At 39.1% G+C, this 19,351-nt stretch overlaps 1 protein-coding gene across 45 annotated transcripts in view; it reads left to right on the top strand.

Annotated features, from left to right (window-relative positions):
- DST (dystonin) overlaps positions 1-19,351 on the top strand; it is a 505,428-nt gene that overhangs the window by 224,842 nt on the left and 261,235 nt on the right. For all 45 annotated transcript variants that reach the window (XM_078369452.1, XM_008994605.4, XM_035295973.3 and 42 more), the window contains one exon: positions 3,340-3,401. In XM_078369452.1, the coding sequence (XP_078225578.1) occupies positions 3,340-3,401 (62 nt within the window). The remainder of the gene's footprint in view (positions 1-3,339; positions 3,402-19,351) is intronic.

Below are 19,351 nucleotides of genomic sequence, written 5' to 3'. Positions count from 1 at the left end.
GTAATATTATTGGTTCAAAATTATAATATCATTGCTTTTGACAGCAGTTATAAGCAAAGTGCCTGGGGGTTTTACATTTGGAATCAGGTAAATATAACAATTTTAGGGTCAGGCACAGTGGCTCACCCCTGTAATCCCAGCACTCTGGGAGGCCAAGGTTGGTGGATGGCATGAGCTCAGGTGTTCGAGACGAGCCTGGGCAACATAGGGAAACCCCATCTGCAAAAAATACAAAAATTTGCCAGGTGTGGTGATGTGCGCCTGTAGTCCCAGCTCCTTGGAAGGCTGAGGTGGGAGGATCACTTGAGCCCAGGGAGGTGGAGGTTGCAGTGAGCCAAGATTGTGCCACTGCAGTCTAGCCTGGGCAACAGAGTGAGACTCTGTCTCAAGCAAAACAAAACAAAAAAAAGAAACAATTTTAGTATAAATTCTGAGCACTTATATTCAGAATTAGCAAACTTCTTTCTGGGGATGCTTTCTGCAGCCCTTTCTCCAATATTTAAATACTCAATGTTAACAAGTAGATTAGAAGTTTGGGGCACTGAAAAGGTGTTACAGACAGAATCAAAAGATAGGCTGTATATAAGTACCTTTTGTTTCTCCCTGACAGTGGTAGGAAATGGAAGGGGTTTCTTGGAGGTACTTTGGAGAAGAAATGCCTATGAAGTAAAAACTGTTATATGCCCCTCCAGCCCCGCTTCGTATTAGCATTCAAGTAGGAGAACTCACAGTGACAGTGCTGTCGCTGAGTAGTTTTACAATGAGTTGAATCTGAACAATCCATTGTATCGCTTTACTAAAATTTCTTTATTTCCTTATCTTGGACATTTGAGTTTTTTCAGAATTTTTATTTTCCTATTGTAAACGCTCTGATTTATATTCTCATAGTTACATTTTGTACATACTGTCATTATAACTTCAGCATATATTTTAGAAGTAGATTTGCTGGGAAAGGTTTTAGATATTTTGGGGGCTTTTTCTGTATAGCCACCAATTGTTGCCTAGCAATGTTGTCCGGTGGAGCTTTGTTTTAGAGCAGCGCTGTCTGACAGATATTTCTGTGATGATGGCATTATTCTATATCAAATTATTCTAAAACAGTGCTGTCCAGTAGAGCTTTGTTCTGGAGCAGTCCTGTCTGATAGAAATTTCTGTGATAATTGGAGTGTTCTGTTGGTGTGCTTTTCAATATGTTAGCCGTTAGCGACGTGACTGTCAAGCACTTGAATTGTGACTAGTGCCACAAAAAAACGGTTTAAACTTAAATAGGCATATGTGACTAGTGGATACAGTACTGAACAATGCAGGTCTAGAAAGTTTAAATTTAATTATATTTTCCTTAGCAATATGTATGTCTATTTCCTGTGTCCTTTTCAATGTGAAATTAAAAAATAAAATAAAATCTTGGCAATTAGATAGGTGAGAAAGCTTTACCTGTTATTTTATATTATTATTATTTGTTAGTGAGTTTGAGTACCTATGTGCATTATATTTTTATTGTCATTTTATTTATTTATTTTTGAGATAAGGTCTTCCTGTGTCACCTAGGCTGGAGTACAGTGGCGCCATCATGGCTCACTGCAGCCTTGACCACCTGGGCTCAAATGACCTGCTCACCCCAGTCTCTCAGGTAACTGGGACTACATGTGCATGCCACCATGTCTGGCTAATTTATTTTTTTTTGTAAATATGGATTTCATCATCTTGCCCAGGCAAGTCTCCAGCTCCTGGGTTCAATCTGCCTGCATTGGCCCCCCCCAAAGTGCTGAGATTACAGGTGTAAGCCACCGCACCTGACCCTTGGGCATTAATTTTTTAAAAATTGATTAACTGTCTGCTTTTGCCCACTTATGTATTAAGATGTTAATCTTTTTCTTTCTTATTGCTGTTTTATTTTTGTAATAACATTAGTAACATCTGTCTCATGTTGGGCATATTTTCCCCAGTTGATACATACTTTTGTTTGCATTCAAATTATTCTAGAGAACACAAATACTTTTAATAAATAAGATGAACATTTTTAAAGAAACTTGAGTTATATTATAATCGTTAATGGGGGGTTAGGGATGAAGAATGAGAAAAAGAGGCAAAGAAAGAGACCAAGATATAGCTTAACCCCAGGGAAAGGATGGAGAACATCTGAGTTGTGGTGGGAGAGGAAAGAAGACCACCAGGGAAGGAGAAAAAGGTAGCCCTGGAGGCAGGAAGGAGAGAAGGAGGAAATAAGAAAGTAAGGAATTGCTGTCTGGAGGTAGGGAGGAGGAAGGTCGTATAGTTTTGAATGCTAACTCTAGGTGTTGGATGATTATCATTCTCCTTTGAAATAATAACTTGATGAACCACAGCATTCCAATTGCTCTTTCTCCTTAAATCAGAAGAAAACTTCTCTTATTCTTGTTCGTACTATCTGTAGTAACCAGGGCAGGATAGCACTGTCCACAGTGAAGCTACATTGGGGCATTTCTTTGTTATCACACAATGCAATACAGGAATCTAGGAAAGAAATAGCATAGGCTGGGTGTGGTGGCTCATGCCTGTAATCCCAGCACTTTGGGAAGCTGAGGTGGGCAGATCACCTGAGGTCAGGAGTCCACGATCAGCCTGGCCAACATGGCAAAACCCTTATTAGCTGGGCAGGGTGGCACACACCTGTAGTCCCAGCTACTTCGGAGGCTGAGGCAGGAGAATCACTTGAGCCCAGGAGGCAGAGGCGGAGGTTGCAATGAGGCATATGTTGCAGTGAGCCGAGATCACACCACTCCACTCCAGCCTGGGTGACAGAGTGAGACTCTATATATTAAAAAAAAAAAAAAAAGCATAGTGATTCCACTGAATAATTAAGCAGAATAATTAATATTCAGCCAGAATCTACTTGTTGAGACTTTAAAGTATTTGCTGGGTAATCATGAACAAGTCTTTTATCCTTGTTAAGTCTTGGTTTCTTATTCTACAAAATGGGAGTAACACTTCCTACCCTCCCTCTTATGGCTATGAGGAGCAAATGAGGTGTACATGTGTTAAAGTGCTTTGGGAAATTCAGTGCAAGGACAAGGCTTAGGTTAGAAAACTCCATGGTGGTGGTGATGAGGCGTTATGGTACAGAGGGGCAGTTTAATGGAAGAATACTGGTAAATGCAGTACTGGGAAGAGACCAACCTGACAAACAGCTCTTTTAACACTTTCTTACAGATAGCCTGAAGTTGCCAAAATTTAACAAGAAATGTTGAATGTACTGAACCGTATCTTTTAAATATCTAATTTTTGTTTGTATTCATGATCATAAAGTTATCTATTCACATATTTTACCAAACTTATCTTCATATATATTTTTTCTTCCAGATGAACGGGACAAAGTTCAGAAGAAAACATTTACGAAATGGATAAATCAGCATCTCATGAAGGTCAGTTTTTATTTCTTTCACTTCTTGGAATTGTTCTGAATACTGCAGTTTATTTTGCAGTAATTGATTATATAGTTCTGAAGCACAGCTTTTGCATATCAGCTTGCAAGTTTAAATTCTAGAGCATTTTACATGCTTTTTAGGCATCTATAATTATTTGGGGTGTGGATTGTGGGTAATAATGGAGGTGAAAAGATATCTATGCAGTGATTACAGTGCATTCTGTGACATTAGTAAAACCTGTTATTATTGAAATCTCTAAAATCTCAGCAATTTCAGAAATCTGTAAATATTTATGTTAGTGCATGGAAAAGCTACGTTTCTTAGTAAGATTCTTTTTCTCTGTCAAGATTCAAACCAAGTTCTGGCATCAGATTTATGTGGATGACAGAAGGTTAGATGAGAATAAAGATATTGTAGGGACAGAAGTCTAGACTAACTTTACTTTTTATACTTAATTTAATCCAGTGATTGGTGCTTATGTCTAACTTTGTCTATGAAGCAGTTAGTAGTTGTGGTTCTTAAATTAATATTTGTGTACCATGGGTAATTTTGAGAATGTAAACTATCCAGAAAATAGAGACACACAAAATTGGCATATAATTTCATGGAGTTATTGGACCCCATTTAAACCCTTCTGTGGGGCCGGGTGCGGTGGCTCACGCCTGTAATCCCAGCACTTTGGGAGGCTGAGGTGGGTGGATCATGAGGTCAAGAGATCGAGACCATCCTGGTCAACATGGTGAAACCCCGTTGCTACTAAAAGTACGAAAAATTAGCTGGGCATGGTGGTGTGCACCTGTAATCCCAGCTACACAGGAGGCTGAGGCAGGAGAATTGCCTGAACCCAGGAGGCGGAGGTTGCAGTGAGCCGAAATCCCACCATTGCACTCCAGCTTGCATAACAAGAGTGAAACTCCGTCTCAAAAAAAAGAAACCCTTCTGTAAATCTTGGGTAAGGAACCCTTAGGATTTCACAGTTAACTATTGGTCACTTCCCCTCTGTCCCGCCTTTTATGGAGAGCTCTAAAGTTGAAATAGGTCATATTTCTATTTGAAGTTTTCTCATACAGAAAGATGATTTTTTATTATTACTTTTTCCTTTAAAACAATTTTTTTTACTTGATAGTAGTTTTCAAGGAATATTATTACTTTAAAAAAATTTTTTTTTTGTTTGTTTTTTTATAGAAACAGGGTTTCACCATGTTGGTCAGGCTGGTCTCAAACTCCTGACGTCAGGTGATGCACCTGCCTCAGCCTCCCAAAGATGCTAGGATTACAGGTGTGAGCCACCACACCTGACCCGAAACATTATTTTAAACATGTTTATATTCTTTTTTTTTTTTCAATTTTAATTTAAACGTGGTTATATTATTAAGCTAGCCAACAAATTTTATTTAAGCAATTATGTAGCTTAAGAGTGGTACCAATATTGTTAATAGTGTCTAATCATCTTCTATAAAAGTGATTTTTATTTCAGGGGCCTATCAGAATTACCTTAGAGGTGTGTCAGTCCTGTCTCTCTCACCACTTGACAGAACCTTTTTCTCAAATTCTGGTAATATCCCTCAAGGAGGGCAGATCACCCACTCCCTGGTTGAGAATCACAAGTGATGAAAGGCTGAGATTCTCTGCTTTAAGAGGAAATATACTGTGAATTCTGGTGCAGCATGTGGCAGTTCATCTGTCTACTCCTAGGCTTTTTTTTCATCCTGCACATACTGCCTGGGAGAGGGTCTCTTCCCTGCAGGCTAGGACAGAGGTGGATTGGGGTCAAGTTTGGGGTGTGACCTTTGGACCTTTGGAGCTGAAGACTCCAATGGGATTTTCCTGTCTCTGAGGTGGCTTTAAGGGAAACAAGCTCTTTGAAGAGGTGCCTCTTGGCTGTTGCTGACCTAAGCAGTCTTTGTAGCTGTGGAGATCTAGGGGTGGGCCTGTGAAGGGAAGCAAAGAGAGTTGCTTCATATCTTCCGTAACTGCTAAAGTTCCAGGTTGCTAATCAAGTCACAGATGCTGGCAGTGGTCACCAACGAAAAGTAGAAACATAAATGAAAATGACTCATGAGAACCATAGCTCTGGCACTAGACATATCTTTTGGGGGCCTACTGTGGGCCAAGCATGTCGCACTTGGCCGTTCATTGTATGAATGGTTCATAAATTAGATGATGGAGTATAAGGAGACTGCCTTTGCTAAATGCGTCAGAATACTACTAGTTGAGCTGTTTGAGGACAGAGGCTGTATTACTTATTCTGAGGGCCCATCATAATGCCTGGCAAGGATATTCTTGCTATGTCTGATATACATTGCATACATTAAATTGTTGAGTCCTTCCCACAACCCTTCAAGGAGGCTTAATTTAGTGATTAAATGTACATAGTCTTTAAAATCAGACAGCAAGTGATCAAATCTTGATTTTCCCGGAATATGTACCCCCCCCTTTTTTTTTTTTTTTGCAAAATGACAGCTCTCCAAGATAATAAGACTTAATTCTGCTGCAACATACTAAGAATTGGGAAAATAAGTATTTTAGTCACAGTAGCCAATAGATAGATATAAGCCAGTCTAACTGCTTAGGGTTGTAATCAAGTTAGTTTATTTCCTGAAGTCTATTATGGGTCAGAATTTAAAATTAGCTCTTATTAGATGAGGAACCACTTAAGGGAGGGAGAAAGCTGGACAATGTGATCTTGGCTAACTCACACTGCCAATTAGCTGCTTCGGTTCTGGTTCTGTTTTGTTTTAGCATCAGCTCAAGGTGAGATTTTCGTTTAATCCTGAGTTGTGCACCGAAATTTCTAATAGAGAGCTCAGGTGGGTCAGAACATAGCTTCTTATCTTTTTTTTATGTCTAGAAGTTATAGCATTAACCTCAAGTGAAGAAAAATGATTAACTATCCCAAAACTTTTTGGGGGTACCAGGCTGCTAAGGTTCATGTTGTTATTTGTTAATCAGAGAAAATTCAGTTTTTATGTGAGCTTTTCTATATTGGACCTAAAATTGATGAAAGGAATGTTGCACTAGGCGGTCAGCTTCATTTTGTCTCACTAAGAGGATTGTTGAACATTTTTGTTTTGGATGGCCGTTTGGTCATAATGCAATTAGAGGGAAATGTAAAGTAAGTTTATGAATTTTGGATAGAACATCTTAATATTAGGAGAATATTTCTTCTCTATTGGTTTTCTTATATTCTTTAGTTAGAAGTTGAATATATTCAGGGTGAAACAGGGAAAGATGAGCAGTAGGTCCTATATCTTTCTTGCTGTACCATATGCCTTTCCACATAATGATAAATATGTTATTTGAAGAGCTTTTAATAAAATGAGATCATGTTATATAAATGTTAAGGGAAAGGATGACCATGAAAAAATAAGTTGATAAAATAAAGGACTTATTGATGAATAAGGAGAGAAGAAATGGGAATAGGAGCATTCAGATTCAATCTGAATATTTCTATGTAAATTTTTATTTTGTCTTTTTAAACTGTAGGTGTAAGTAATCTTTAAATCATACGGCAGAGAAGGGAGAGGCAGGGAGATTTGGAGATGCGCACTGGATGGCCCTTAAGGAGCCCAGGGTCTGGAGACCCTTTGTTCTTAACCTTGGCTTTGTATACTCTAATAAGTTGCCTGGAGTGCTGACTCAGGCTAGCAAAATGTGTTCTCTATCTTTTAAATAATTCTTAAAAGTTTTTACCTTTTCTAAACTTTTATTTTATTTGTTAATTTAAATTTAATATCATTCACTTATTTCCCTTTGTGTTTTTTTCACCCCTGTCATGACTCCAAGAACTATTCTTGTTTGTTCTGCTCCTTTGGACAGTGAGGTGCTTGAGAGGTCAGTCCCCAAATAGGCCTTTCTTTACTGGATTTTTTTTTCATATCATAAAATGTGTATTGTGTTAATTTTGAACAAATTATCTTTGAAAGGAAAGCATCGTTTTCAGGGTTATCAGTCTGTGACATGTACACCAAACAGATGCTCAGAAGAAGCCTCACTTTTGAGGTCAGGTAAATGGGGGTGTGTCCAGGTTTTGCAATTCATTATTTGTGTAAACTTAGCCTTCTTATGCCCCCATCTGTAAAATGGTGGCAGTGCCAGGTTGGTGTAAGGATTTAAATGAGAGATTCTATCTAAGCATAAAGCATAGGACTTGGCATATCCTTAGGTACTCTATAAATGACAGCTTATGGTGTGGAAGGGTGGATTGACTTGGATGGCGTCATACAAAATTGTGAAGTTGCTTTTGGTGTCCGTCTACTTCCCTTATCTTTATCTCCTTTTATTACATCAAGTACCTTTCCTTTTAGTTTATTCATTTTAGAAAAAGATACAGTTTGGAGTTCAGAATCTTTTTGAGGAGATAGATAGATGTGTTGCCTCTCTACCTTAGAATCCTGCCGGGTCACTGAAGAATGGTTTACCTGTGGTAATCCTGTTAGCTGTGCCCTCCTTGTCCCCTGCCTACCCCTCCGCAGATTTTTAAAGCTTGATTTGGGGGCCCGGAGTCCTTTTCCTTTTTTTTTCTCCCACACATTATTCTCACAGAAAGGGAGTATGAACACTCATCATACTTCTAAAAGGTTGACAGCTTTCAGACCTCAGAGTTAATTTTACTTAGAGTCACACTTAGAGGGCATCTTCCAAATCTTCTGGTTCATTTCCCTCATTGAAAAGTAGCGGAAACTACTTTTATATACTGTCCTTAAACTGACTGTTCTGTTAAGAATGTTTTCCTTTTGATTCATCATTCTTCAGAGTACTTTTAGAAATAAAGTGCAGTTAACACACAGATTATTTACCTTGCAAATCATGGTTTCTAGGTAAATTATTGGTGTTAGAAGCATTTATGTATTATTCCTCATTGTAATTTAAACTGCAGAACTAGATAAGAGCTGGTTGTTATTGGAGTTATCTGTGTCTTCACTTAGCTAAATTTTACCTGGAGAATTGTTCCAAAATGTAAAATTGATGATATTCTCCTGTCATTTACAGCATTTATTTCTGCCTTTTCTATCTGTGACACTAGGTACTCCCTCTTTATATTAGAGGGTTTCACATAACTACTTGTTGTTACTCATCATGTGCAATTTGCTGTCTAGAAATTCATAGGACAACAATATGAGAAATGGTACCTAAGATATAAGTACTCATTTAGCTTTTGCTTTTCTCAGGGAATGGGGTGGAGGACAGAGAAAGGAAGTACTTTATTTTCTGAAGTATGTTAACAGTTATCATTAGAAGATTCCCTTCAGTCACTTAGTGGGTCTGGAATTAGAACGTGAGCCTTGACTGAGAGACTGTGTTTAGGAGGAGTAATTTAAAGGGATGAATGATTTTTAGGAGAAGATTGGAGTCCAGAGAAGTCCATATAATGTAGTTTCCTTACATAGGATCCATCTAATTGGCAATTTATGGTGGAAATATATTCTTCAATACTGATCAGCTATTTATTCCTTAATATTTGTAATAGGATATTTGGTCTAAATGTTTTTTCTTTTTTAAATTTTAATTTATTGACACGTAAATTGATTTGGAGAGGAAGAGGCCCTAGATGCCACTGTCGGACACACCCTTGTTAGTCATCTACTTGGTTACTGTGTGGGAGACACCCAACTATCACAGATTTTATCACTGTTTCATCATGACTTTGGAAAGCTTAATTTACTCATGGCATAGATATCCTTTGCCCACATAGTAAAGTCAGTGACTTCATGACTCCACCAAATCAATCACACTATTCTTTGTTTTCTGATTTGGTGGCGAGAGGAAAATGTAAATCCTCAAGTTGAGAACAAACACAGTGATATCTTTTAGACAGTAGGGGAAAAAAACCCTCTATTTTCTCTGTGTTTTGGACCAGAGGAAAACCTTGATTTTGCAATTTTACATCTGTGGGCTCAGATGAAATAGGGGAATTTTCTTTTTTTTTTTTGAGACAGAGTTTGACATTTGTTGCCCAGGCTGGAGTGCCATGACTGGTGCGATCTCGGTTCACTGCAACCTCCGCCTACCGGGTTCAAGCAATTCTCCTGCCTCAGCCTCCCGAGTAGCTGGGATTACTGGCGCCTGCCACCACACCTGGCTAATTTTGTATTTTTCATAGAGACGGGGTTTCTCCATGTCGGTCAGGCTGGTCTTGAATTCTCAACCTCAGGTGATCCACCCGCCTTAGCCTCCCAAAGTGCTGGGATTACAGTTGTGAGCCATGACGTGGGCCGAAATAGGGGAATTTTTGAAGCATCCACTTTATAAAGGACTAATGAAAAATACTGCATATTAGTATACAGTGCTGTGGGTTCTTAAAGCCTACAAATAAGGTATTTTTTTTCCAGACCTTAGATTTATGTTAGTAGTTCCTAAACTTTAGCCTTATCAAAGTCACTTGGAGGGCTTGTTAAGATTTCTGGGCCCCATCCCAAGAGCTTCTGATTCACTAGGTCTGGGATAAGGCCTAAAAACTGGCATTTCTAACAAGTTCCAGGAATTTGTATTTCTAACAAAGAGCTGATGCTGCTGAGTGGGGGCCGTATTTTGAGAATCCTGTCATAGATAAATGATATAAACACATAAATAAACATCTATTCCATTTAGCATAACCAATAAGTATTCTAATATAGTATAGACACTAATAGTAGCTGTCTTTCATTGATCCCGTACTGTATGCCCAGTTCTTTACAACACAGCTAATGTTTTGAGAGCTGACCAGGATCTGTCACTTTCATGACTGTTGTTTAATTTTCACAGCAGTCCTATGGACAGGTCCTAATTATTGTTATCCCTGTGTGGCTGATGACAAAACTGATACATAGTTTCCATAATTTCCCAAGGGCACACAGCTAGTAATTCCCAAGGCTGCTATGGAAAATAAGGCTAAGAGAGATTACCTAACTTCCCAGAGGCTGGACGGAAGTCTATTGATTAGCCTCAGTCTCCTTGACTCCAGATTTTTTGTTCTTTCTGTTATACTGAATTCTTGAGAATAGTTTTTAGTTGAGCAGGTAAAGATAAAAAAACAGAAGCTGAACTTGACATTTGGACATTGGTCTGATTCCTTTACAAATAGGACTTCACATTTAAATTATGTCTGTTATACTATAAGGATAACAGTGTATGTAGTTAAGGAAAGGTTGAATGGGTTTTGAAGACATGTCTGATTAAAGTCCCAAAGTATAAACTTAGGGGCAAATCTTGCAAATCAGGTTTTTATAAATGTGAAAAAGTAGTGGACAGCTTCAAGATTGTAAGAGATATATGAAAGAGCATGAAAGATTTTTTTTAAGATAAGTAGCAGATTGGGATTAAGAAATTAGGAATTTTTTGTTGTCATGAAAACTAATGATTTAATGGTGCTAGATTCCTTAATTTAAAAAAAGTTGAGAATAACACTGTGCTTACTTTCAACAGGGCTGTATGCTGAACTTCTAGTATAACCAGGGCTGTATTTGAAATACAGTTTTTAAGAAGTTCTCTGTTTTCATGCAGCTTGCCATTTGTTGGAGATATTAAATATATACGTGTGAAACTATTAAACAGTCATGTACAGTAGCATATGATAAAGTGCCAGAATGAGTAGGCAGACAGGGTTTTAAGAGATCAGACCCTGGAGACTTGGGGTGACTCTGAGTAGTTTGGGACTGTGTCAGGGCAGGGAGGTTGACTTAAGCTAGGTGCAGAAGAGGGTGGGGGTCATAGGGAGGCAGGTGTGCTGGACTGCTAAGGCTTGCTAGAAGGCTGTCAGGTTGGACAGAAAAAGGTGAAGACAGGTAAGAAACAGATATGATTGATTAGCCAAGGATACTATTGGAAGTTTTTGAGGACAAGAGTGAAGAATCCTACATTTCATACACAGGCATTAGGGATCTAAACTATATTGTGAATTCCATGACATGTCTGGAAAGACTGTCTTTATTTATCGACATGGGAGCTCAGTAAGTTTTCACTGGATGAGAAATCTCTAGGGAGGTGACTACTAGCTTAGTCCAGGGAATGAACTCTTCATCTTCCCTCTGCTTTGTAGCAGACTCTTGAATGAAATCAGGGAAGGCACACTTAATCAGATCTACAGACAGGAAGAATATCCTTTATAATAGATCAATGAAATTCATCCTCAGTGTAATTATAAAAGTTGGGCCTCTGGTCTCACCAAAAGGACAACATTTAGCTAAGAAAAATATAAAGTTCTGCTCAAAGGTTGAAATACCCACCTGTAGGATGCAGAAGGGCTGTCATAGCAGTAATTCATGTAATAAGACTAGGGTTTGGTTGACTTCAGATTTACAACAGTGGTGCTGCTGAATGCTGTCTTAGGCTGTGTTAATAGAGCTGAGGGTTCATAGCTCTTTTGCTATATGTAATTATGATGCCATTTTATATTAAGGACTTGAGCATCTGTGGATTTTGATATCCTCGGAGGATCCTGGAACCAATTCCCCACAGATACTGAGGGACAATGGTAGTACTAGTTTCCTGTGACTTCTGTGACACATTTACACAAACTTGTAATCTTTTTCAAATAAGGTGTAACATTCATAGTTTCCAGGGATTAGGACTTGGTATGTTTGGAGCTGCCATTCAGCTTACCATATGTATGAATAGTTACAATGACCTAACATGAAACCCTCACCAGTAGCTTCATGGGACAGGGCACTCCCTAGTCATCGTGGGATTGCCACCAAAATCATGTGGACCTTGAGTTATAATCTGCCAGAAATGAAAAAGAAATGATTGGTGTGTTGTTAGGAAGGTGAACTAGGTGGTATCTAATATAATCTTCCAAGAGCAAGATTATATCATCAAATGACAATTTTGGATGACAAGATATGTGAAAGACTACTAAGTAGGGAAAGACTAGAGATTTATTTTTGCATTTTAAACTATTTGTTTGGAAATATTTTAAACTTTAAAAAGTTGCAAACATGAAGTAGTACAAGGAACACTGATATACTCTTTACCCAGATTGAGCTCTTGTTAATGTTTTACCATGTTTGCTTTATTATTCTTTCTTCCCAACTCTGTGTGTCTGTGTGTATGTGTGTGTGTGTCTGTGTGTGCTTTTTTATGTGAACAATTTGAGGGTAAGTTATATATACCATGATCCTTTACTTCTAAATACTTCAGTATGTATTTCCTAAGAATAGGGTTATTCTCTTTTGGACCACACAGTTAGCAATTTCATTAATTTATATTGGTATAATATTTTAATGTCTATATTTCAGTTTGGTTGGTTGATCTTTTACGTAATCCTCTCTTCTTCCAGGGCAAAGACCAGTTCAGGGTCAGGTATTACATTTAGGTGTAATGTCTCTTTAACTTGTTTTATTTATTTAATTTTTTTTTTTTGAGACAGAACCTTGCTCTGTCACCCATCCTGGAGTACAGTGGCATGATTTTGGCTCCCTGCAACCTCCCTCCCGGATTCAGGTGATTCTTGTGCCTCAGCCTCCTGAACAGCTGGGATTACAGGGATAAGCCACCACGCCCAGCTAATTTTTTACATTTTTTAATAGAGATGAGGTTTCTATATATTGGCCAGGCTGGTCTTCAACTCCTGTTCTTAAATGATCTGCCTGCCTTGGTCTCCCTAAGTGTTGAGATTACAGGTGTGAGCCACCATGCTTGGCCAACCTGCTTTAATTGGGAACAGTTTTATAGCCTTTTGGAAGACTTTTATGAAACTGACATTTTTGAAGAATGCAGAACACAAATTTATTTATATAGAATGGAAAATGGATTAATGGCAAAATGTCCTTTGAACTTAAAGTTATTTAATGACAAGAAGACATACTTGTCCTTTTTTCTTAGGAGGGTCACTTAACTCATTACAGGTGATTTTAGTGTTTACTGATAAAATTGTGAACTGTGTTTTCAAATTAAGAACACCAAAATTTTATTAGTAATTTCATCCAATAACTTTAGTTTTATCTTGTGGTTAGTTTATAGTTTTCCTTTTTCTTATTCCTTATTATAATTATTACTGCCACCACTATCAATACCATTTATTGAGTGCTTATTATGTGTTTGACCCTGCACTAGATATATTACATGTATTATCTGATTTAATCCTTATTTCCAGAGAGAAAACTGAGCCTTGGGAAGGATAAATTATCTGCCCAATATGAAGTAGCTAAAATGTTGGCAGAGCTGACATTTAGTCCTTTGTCCTTCCTGGCTCCACAGAAGAAGTATAGCATGCCATTGCATTATGCCACAGTAGGAAGACACAGACTCTTGAATCATCAAGAAGTAATGGAGACAGAGAAGTAGAAAGAAAGCAATATGCCAGGGCACATGGCCTCTTTGCTTTGCTCTAATTTCTTTCAGCATTCCCTCATATACTCTGTCTTGGCTGGTATGCCCTGGCCTTCTTATGTAGCCATAAATTTCTATTTGCATTCTTCTTTAATGAATACACTATGCAAGTATTTAGAGATACAGATAAAACTATGCAAAGAAGCCAAGCAGCATTCCTGAAGGTCATGGTTTTAGCTGAAAAAGGGTAATTACTAAGGCATTTTCAAAAAAGAAAAAAAAATTACACTTTGTTCAGTGGTGCCAACATACTCTAAATCATGTTGTACAAATCTTCACATTGGAAGGGTATGCATTCTGTGAACCCAGAAAATCTGAGACAGGTCTCAGTTAACTTAGTTTGTTTTGCCAAGGTTGAGGACGTGTACCCATGACACAGCCTCAGGTGGCCCTGACGACGTATGCCCAAGGCGGTTGGGGCACAGCTTGGTTTTATACATTTTAGGGAGACATCAGACGTCGATCAATATGTGTAAGATGTACATTGGTTCAGTCCATAGAGGTGAGACCACTGAAAGTGGGGAGGTGGTTTCCAGGTTATAGGTAGATAAGAGACAAATGATTGCATTCCTTTGAGTTTCTGATTAGCCTTTGCAAAGGAGGCAATGAGATATGCGTCTATCTCAGTGAGCGGAGGGGTGACTTTGAAAGAATGGAAGTCAGGTTTGCCTTAAACAGTTCCCAGCTTCCTTTCCCTTTAGCTTTGTGGTTTGGGGGCCCGAAGATTTATTTTTGTTTTACAGTTCTGTGGTAGGAGAATTAAGGCAGAAGACTTGGTTTGTTTTTTAAAACTAACCTCTAAGCTGCCTGAGGACAGGGTTATATCTGTTATAAGAAACAATGCATCCTCAGCAACTAGCATATTGTCTGATACACTGCTGTTTTCCTCAGACCTTACTAAGGAATTTGATGTGTAATTAATGATTATGAAACTAAATAAAATTTTTTCCCCTCTCATGTAATATATAACTTCTCTGACCAAGAATTGAAAGGCTTGCTTTGGTAGGAGTGAGATAAACATTAGTCTGCAGAAAAAGAGAAATAACCTTATTGGTGACTTTATTCTTTTAAAGCTGAAAAGGCCTATTTAATTATAGAAACTGAGGCCCCAAGTCCAACAGGTTGACCAGTGGGGCCCAAGTTAGGATTCATTCTTCTGACTGCTTTCTGTGTTCTGTCCACTGGATAAACTAGTTTCTCCATTTATAGCTAGGTAGTAGGGAATTTACTCATATTCATAAGTGAGATTAATTTATTTGTCTAAAGTTGCTAATTAACTTTGCTGTACTTAATCGTTGTCCTACTGTAGATGTAGCCAGGTTTCTTTGAAGGTCTAAGATATTATTTTCTGCAGAATACAATATAAAACCCCATTTCCAGGCTCTAGTGAGGGTTTACCATATTGCAAACCTGAGGGAGAATTCAGAGACTAGTTTTGAAAAGGGCTAACAGAGGAAGACAAATAGCAAAGGAAATGAAACCTGTAATTCGAGAGGTAGAAGGCCATTTTTTCCAGGGAAGGAGCTGGACTTGCTGAGGAGTTTGGAAGTAGAGTCATTTGATCTTAATATAATATAGAAGAAATTACTGTGTTGTGAACATTTAAGAGGGCTGGCTGACTTCTAAGGGAGGCCACTGAAGCTGGGAAAACAACTGCATACTTCTAAAAGCATTGAAATTCATACCAGACTGGATGGCACAGTGCCGTTGATGTACAGTGTTAATATATTCTGATAATGTGGCTTGCTTAAATAAATTTCTATTAAAAAAATTCAAGAACTCGTGTTTGTGATATAAAAAAAAAAAACTCAGGAGGCTGAGGCAGGAGAATTGCTTGAACCTGGGAGGCGGAGTTTGCAGTGAGCTGAGATTGAGTCATTGCACTGCAGCCTGGGCAACAAGAGCAAAACTCCATCTCTTAAAAAAAAAAAAAAAAGAAAAAAAAAGTCAGTTTTGGCTGCTATATATGTACAGAGTTCTTAACATATGAATGGGAGCTTTCATAAGTCATTTTTAGAGGCCTGAAATTACATTTCCCTACATGGGTGAAACATGTTGCAATGCAGCACAAGAACTGGTCTTGTTCCCAGGCTAGCCCTCTAGATCTTATTTAATGTGTATCCTAGCTTATAGATGTCAAATTAAGTGCTTAAGAAGCCATATACTGGCCGGGCGTGGTGGCTCACGCCCATAATCCTAGCACTTTGGGAGGCTGAGACAGGTGGATCATGAGGTCAAGAGGTCGAGACCATCCTGGTCAACATGGTGAAACCTACTAAAAATATAAAAAAATAGCTGGGCATGGTGGCACGTGCCTGTAATCCCAGCTACCCAGGAGGCTGAGGCAGGAGAATTGCCTGAACCCAGGAGGCAGGGGTTGCGGTGAGCCGAGATGGCGCCATTGCACTCTAGCCTGGGTAACGAGCAAAACTCCGTCTCAAAAAAAAAAAGAAGCCATATACTGGCCAGGGCGGGCACAGTGGCTCAAGCCTGTAATCTCAGCACTTTGGGAGGCCAAGGTGGGGAGTTTGAGACCAGCCTGACCAACATGGAGAAACCCCGGAAACCCCATCTCTACTAAAAATAAAAAATTAGCCGAGCATGGTGGTGCATACTGTAATCCCTGCTACTCGGGAGGCTGAGTCAAGAGAATCTCTTGAACCCAGGAGGCGGAGATTGTGATGAGCTGAGATTCCACCACCGTTGCACTCCAACCTGGGCAACAAGAGTGAAACTTGATCTCACCAAAAAAAAGAAAAAAGGAATCCTTACACTAGAGGAGAAAGAGTGGTTCCCTCCTTTCATTCCCAAATAGATTTGAATTTCAAACCACCTAACTGCTTTTCTTTGTTCATTCCTTAAAATCACTGTCTTCTACCCCGGGACCGTGGATGTGTGTGTCCTCCTGAGGCACTCTCTTTTCCAGAGTGTTCATGTTTCATCTTGGACTCCCAGAACAGCTGATTTTAGCTAGGGCCATGAAGAAAGACTGATCGGACCCTCATTCACTGTAGTCTATGAATAATAGAGCACATTAGCTATCCCAGTGGAAAATAAATCTCCAGTGGAATGTCAAATAGAGTCCAGAAGAAAAGTCAGCTGTACATAGGAAGGTAAACAGTGTAGGAAGCTAGTCACACCTGGAGTCAGCCTCAGTGGTTAGTTATTCTAAGATATTCCTACTTTTTGCAACATCTTCTCTCGTTGTACTTTGGGACCCAGGGTAGGTGGCACAGTGTGGTGGCTAAGAGCACAGGCTCTGGACTGAGTTGCTTAGACTCACATCTTTCTTCAACTGTTTTCTAGTGGTATGCCTTTGAACCTTTCTAGGCCTTAGTTTTCTCATTTGTGAAACAGAAAAGAATAGTGCTCTCTTCCTAGGGTTATGATAGATATTACATGCAATAATGTACATACAATTTTGAACACAGTGCCTGTATTACACAGTGTGTGTGTGTGTGTATGTAACACAGGCTGTTATGTATCTTCATAGACCCTTAAGATTGTCTAAAAGCTTCAGATTTGTTCCTGTCTTCTGTACAGTAGTTGTGGTCCTGATTGCTTTTTTATGTGTTTGAGCCGTGATACTGCCTATAGATTGAAAAGAGAAGAACCCCTGTGATATGCAGCCCTGTTGGTTTTATAGTGACGTTACAATGATGCATGCCAGTTAACCAGTGAGCTCTAAATAAGGAATGTATTTTCCATGGTCTGGCCAAGAACCACTCTAACACCGGTTTTCCCCCCTTTCATGGATATGACAGTGTGAGGTGAGATGCTGTGAGTGCATGGCAGACAACCATTTGGATTATTTGTGAGCCATTGTATCACTAGTTGAGTTTAGCCTAGATAAGATAATTTGCAGAGCGGTAGCCCAATAGAGTCACAGCCGCAACATAGCATTTCAGCCTCCTGCCTGAGCCGAGATTCTAGCACTAAGGTTTTCTACAAGAGCATTAGCAGCCTTCCAGTTTTATTATTATTTTTAAACCAACAAACTCAGCAGTTTGAATCTCCAAACACCAATACTACTTATTGAATTCTTGGAAAACAGTGTAAAAATTTCTGATCTTAGGTTTCAGTACAGTTATACCAGAAGGACGTAGCCTCAGTATCCATGCATATTCTTTTTTTTTTTTTTTTCTGAGACAGAGTTTCACTCTTTTTACCCAGGCTGGAGTGCAATGGTGCGATCTCGGCTCACCGCAACCTCCACCTCCTGGTTTCAGGCAATTCTCCTGCCTCAGCCTCCTGAGTAGCTGGGATTACAGGCAGGCGCCACCATGCCCAGCTAATTTTTTGTATTTTTAGTAGAGACGGGGTTTCACCATGTTGACCAGGATGGTCTCGATCTCTTGACCTTGTGATCCACCCACCTTGGCCTCCCAAAGTGCTGGGATTACAGGCTTGAGCCACCACGCCTGGCTATCCATGCATATTCTAAAAGTAGAAATGATGCCTGTAGAGCTGTTGTCTGAGTTAATGAGTTTTAATATTATCCTTTCTTTTACCTCAGTTTGTTATTGCTCCCAAATGTCTTTTAAAAATTTTTTTTTGAGATGAAGTTTCACTCTTATTACCCAGGCTGGAGTGCAGTTGCACAATCTTGGCTCACTGCAACCCCTGCCTCCTGGGTTCAAGTGATTCTCCTGCCTCAGCCTCCTGAGTAGCTAGGATTACAGGCATGTGCCACCATGCCCTGCTAAGTTTGTATTTTTAGTCGAGATGGGGTTTCTCCATGTTGGTCAGCCTCATCTCAAACTCCCAATCTCAGGTGATCTGCCTGCCTTGGCCTCCCAAAGTGCCGGGATTACAGGCATGAGCCACCTCGCCCAGCCTCCCAAATGTCTTAAAAATCTAACTTTAATTTTTTTTTTTTTTTTTTTTTGAGATGGAGTCTCACTCTGTCGCCAAGTTGTAGTACAGTGGCACAATCTTGGCTCACTGCAACCTCTGCCTCCTGGGTTCAAGCGATTCTCCTGCCTCAGCCTCCTGAGTAGCTGGGACTCCAGGCATCTGCCAACACACCTGGCTAATATCTAACTTTAATTTTACATTAACTTAAAAAACTAAAGAAACCACATTTATGCATACTTTGATTTTACTGAGCAGTATATACAATAGAGCAGTTTTAACATGTCTTCCAGGTTGCTAAATATAATTCAAATTTAATTTCTGATTAATACTTTCTTAATCTTAAAATTAATTTTCCAGTGTTGACAAGATGAAATAAAAACATGTTTTTTAGATGAAAAACAGCGGTTTTCAAATCAGGTTCCCAGGAACACCAGTGTCGTGGGATACCCTGGGTTGGGGGAGCAGGGGAGGAAGGTTTCATTTGCCAAAAGAGTTCGGAAGGTAACATTTCCTGATTGAAGAGATTTATGGTACACATTAGCATATTAAAAGAGAAAATTCTGTGGGAGAGAACCCTGTTTATTCCAGTGCTTCCCAATTCACTTGATTTTGGATTCTTTTGTCAAAGAATGTCTATTAAGTTCCCTTTGGGAAATCCTGCAGTAGGGTTTTAAAGTGAGTGCTTTCAGGCAAATTTAATTAATTTTGTATTAATTCGAGTTACAGATCTGGATGAGGCCTAGTTAATTTGGTGGTCATTGCAAAACTGTTTTCACATAGCC

Source organism: Callithrix jacchus, chromosome 4 (assembly GCF_049354715.1).
Source record: "Callithrix jacchus isolate 240 chromosome 4, calJac240_pri, whole genome shotgun sequence".
NCBI classification, from domain to species: domain Eukaryota; kingdom Metazoa; phylum Chordata; class Mammalia; order Primates; family Cebidae; genus Callithrix; species Callithrix jacchus.
Note: the sequence above shows the minus strand (reverse complement) of the source record. Positions and strands in the feature narration are given on the sequence as shown.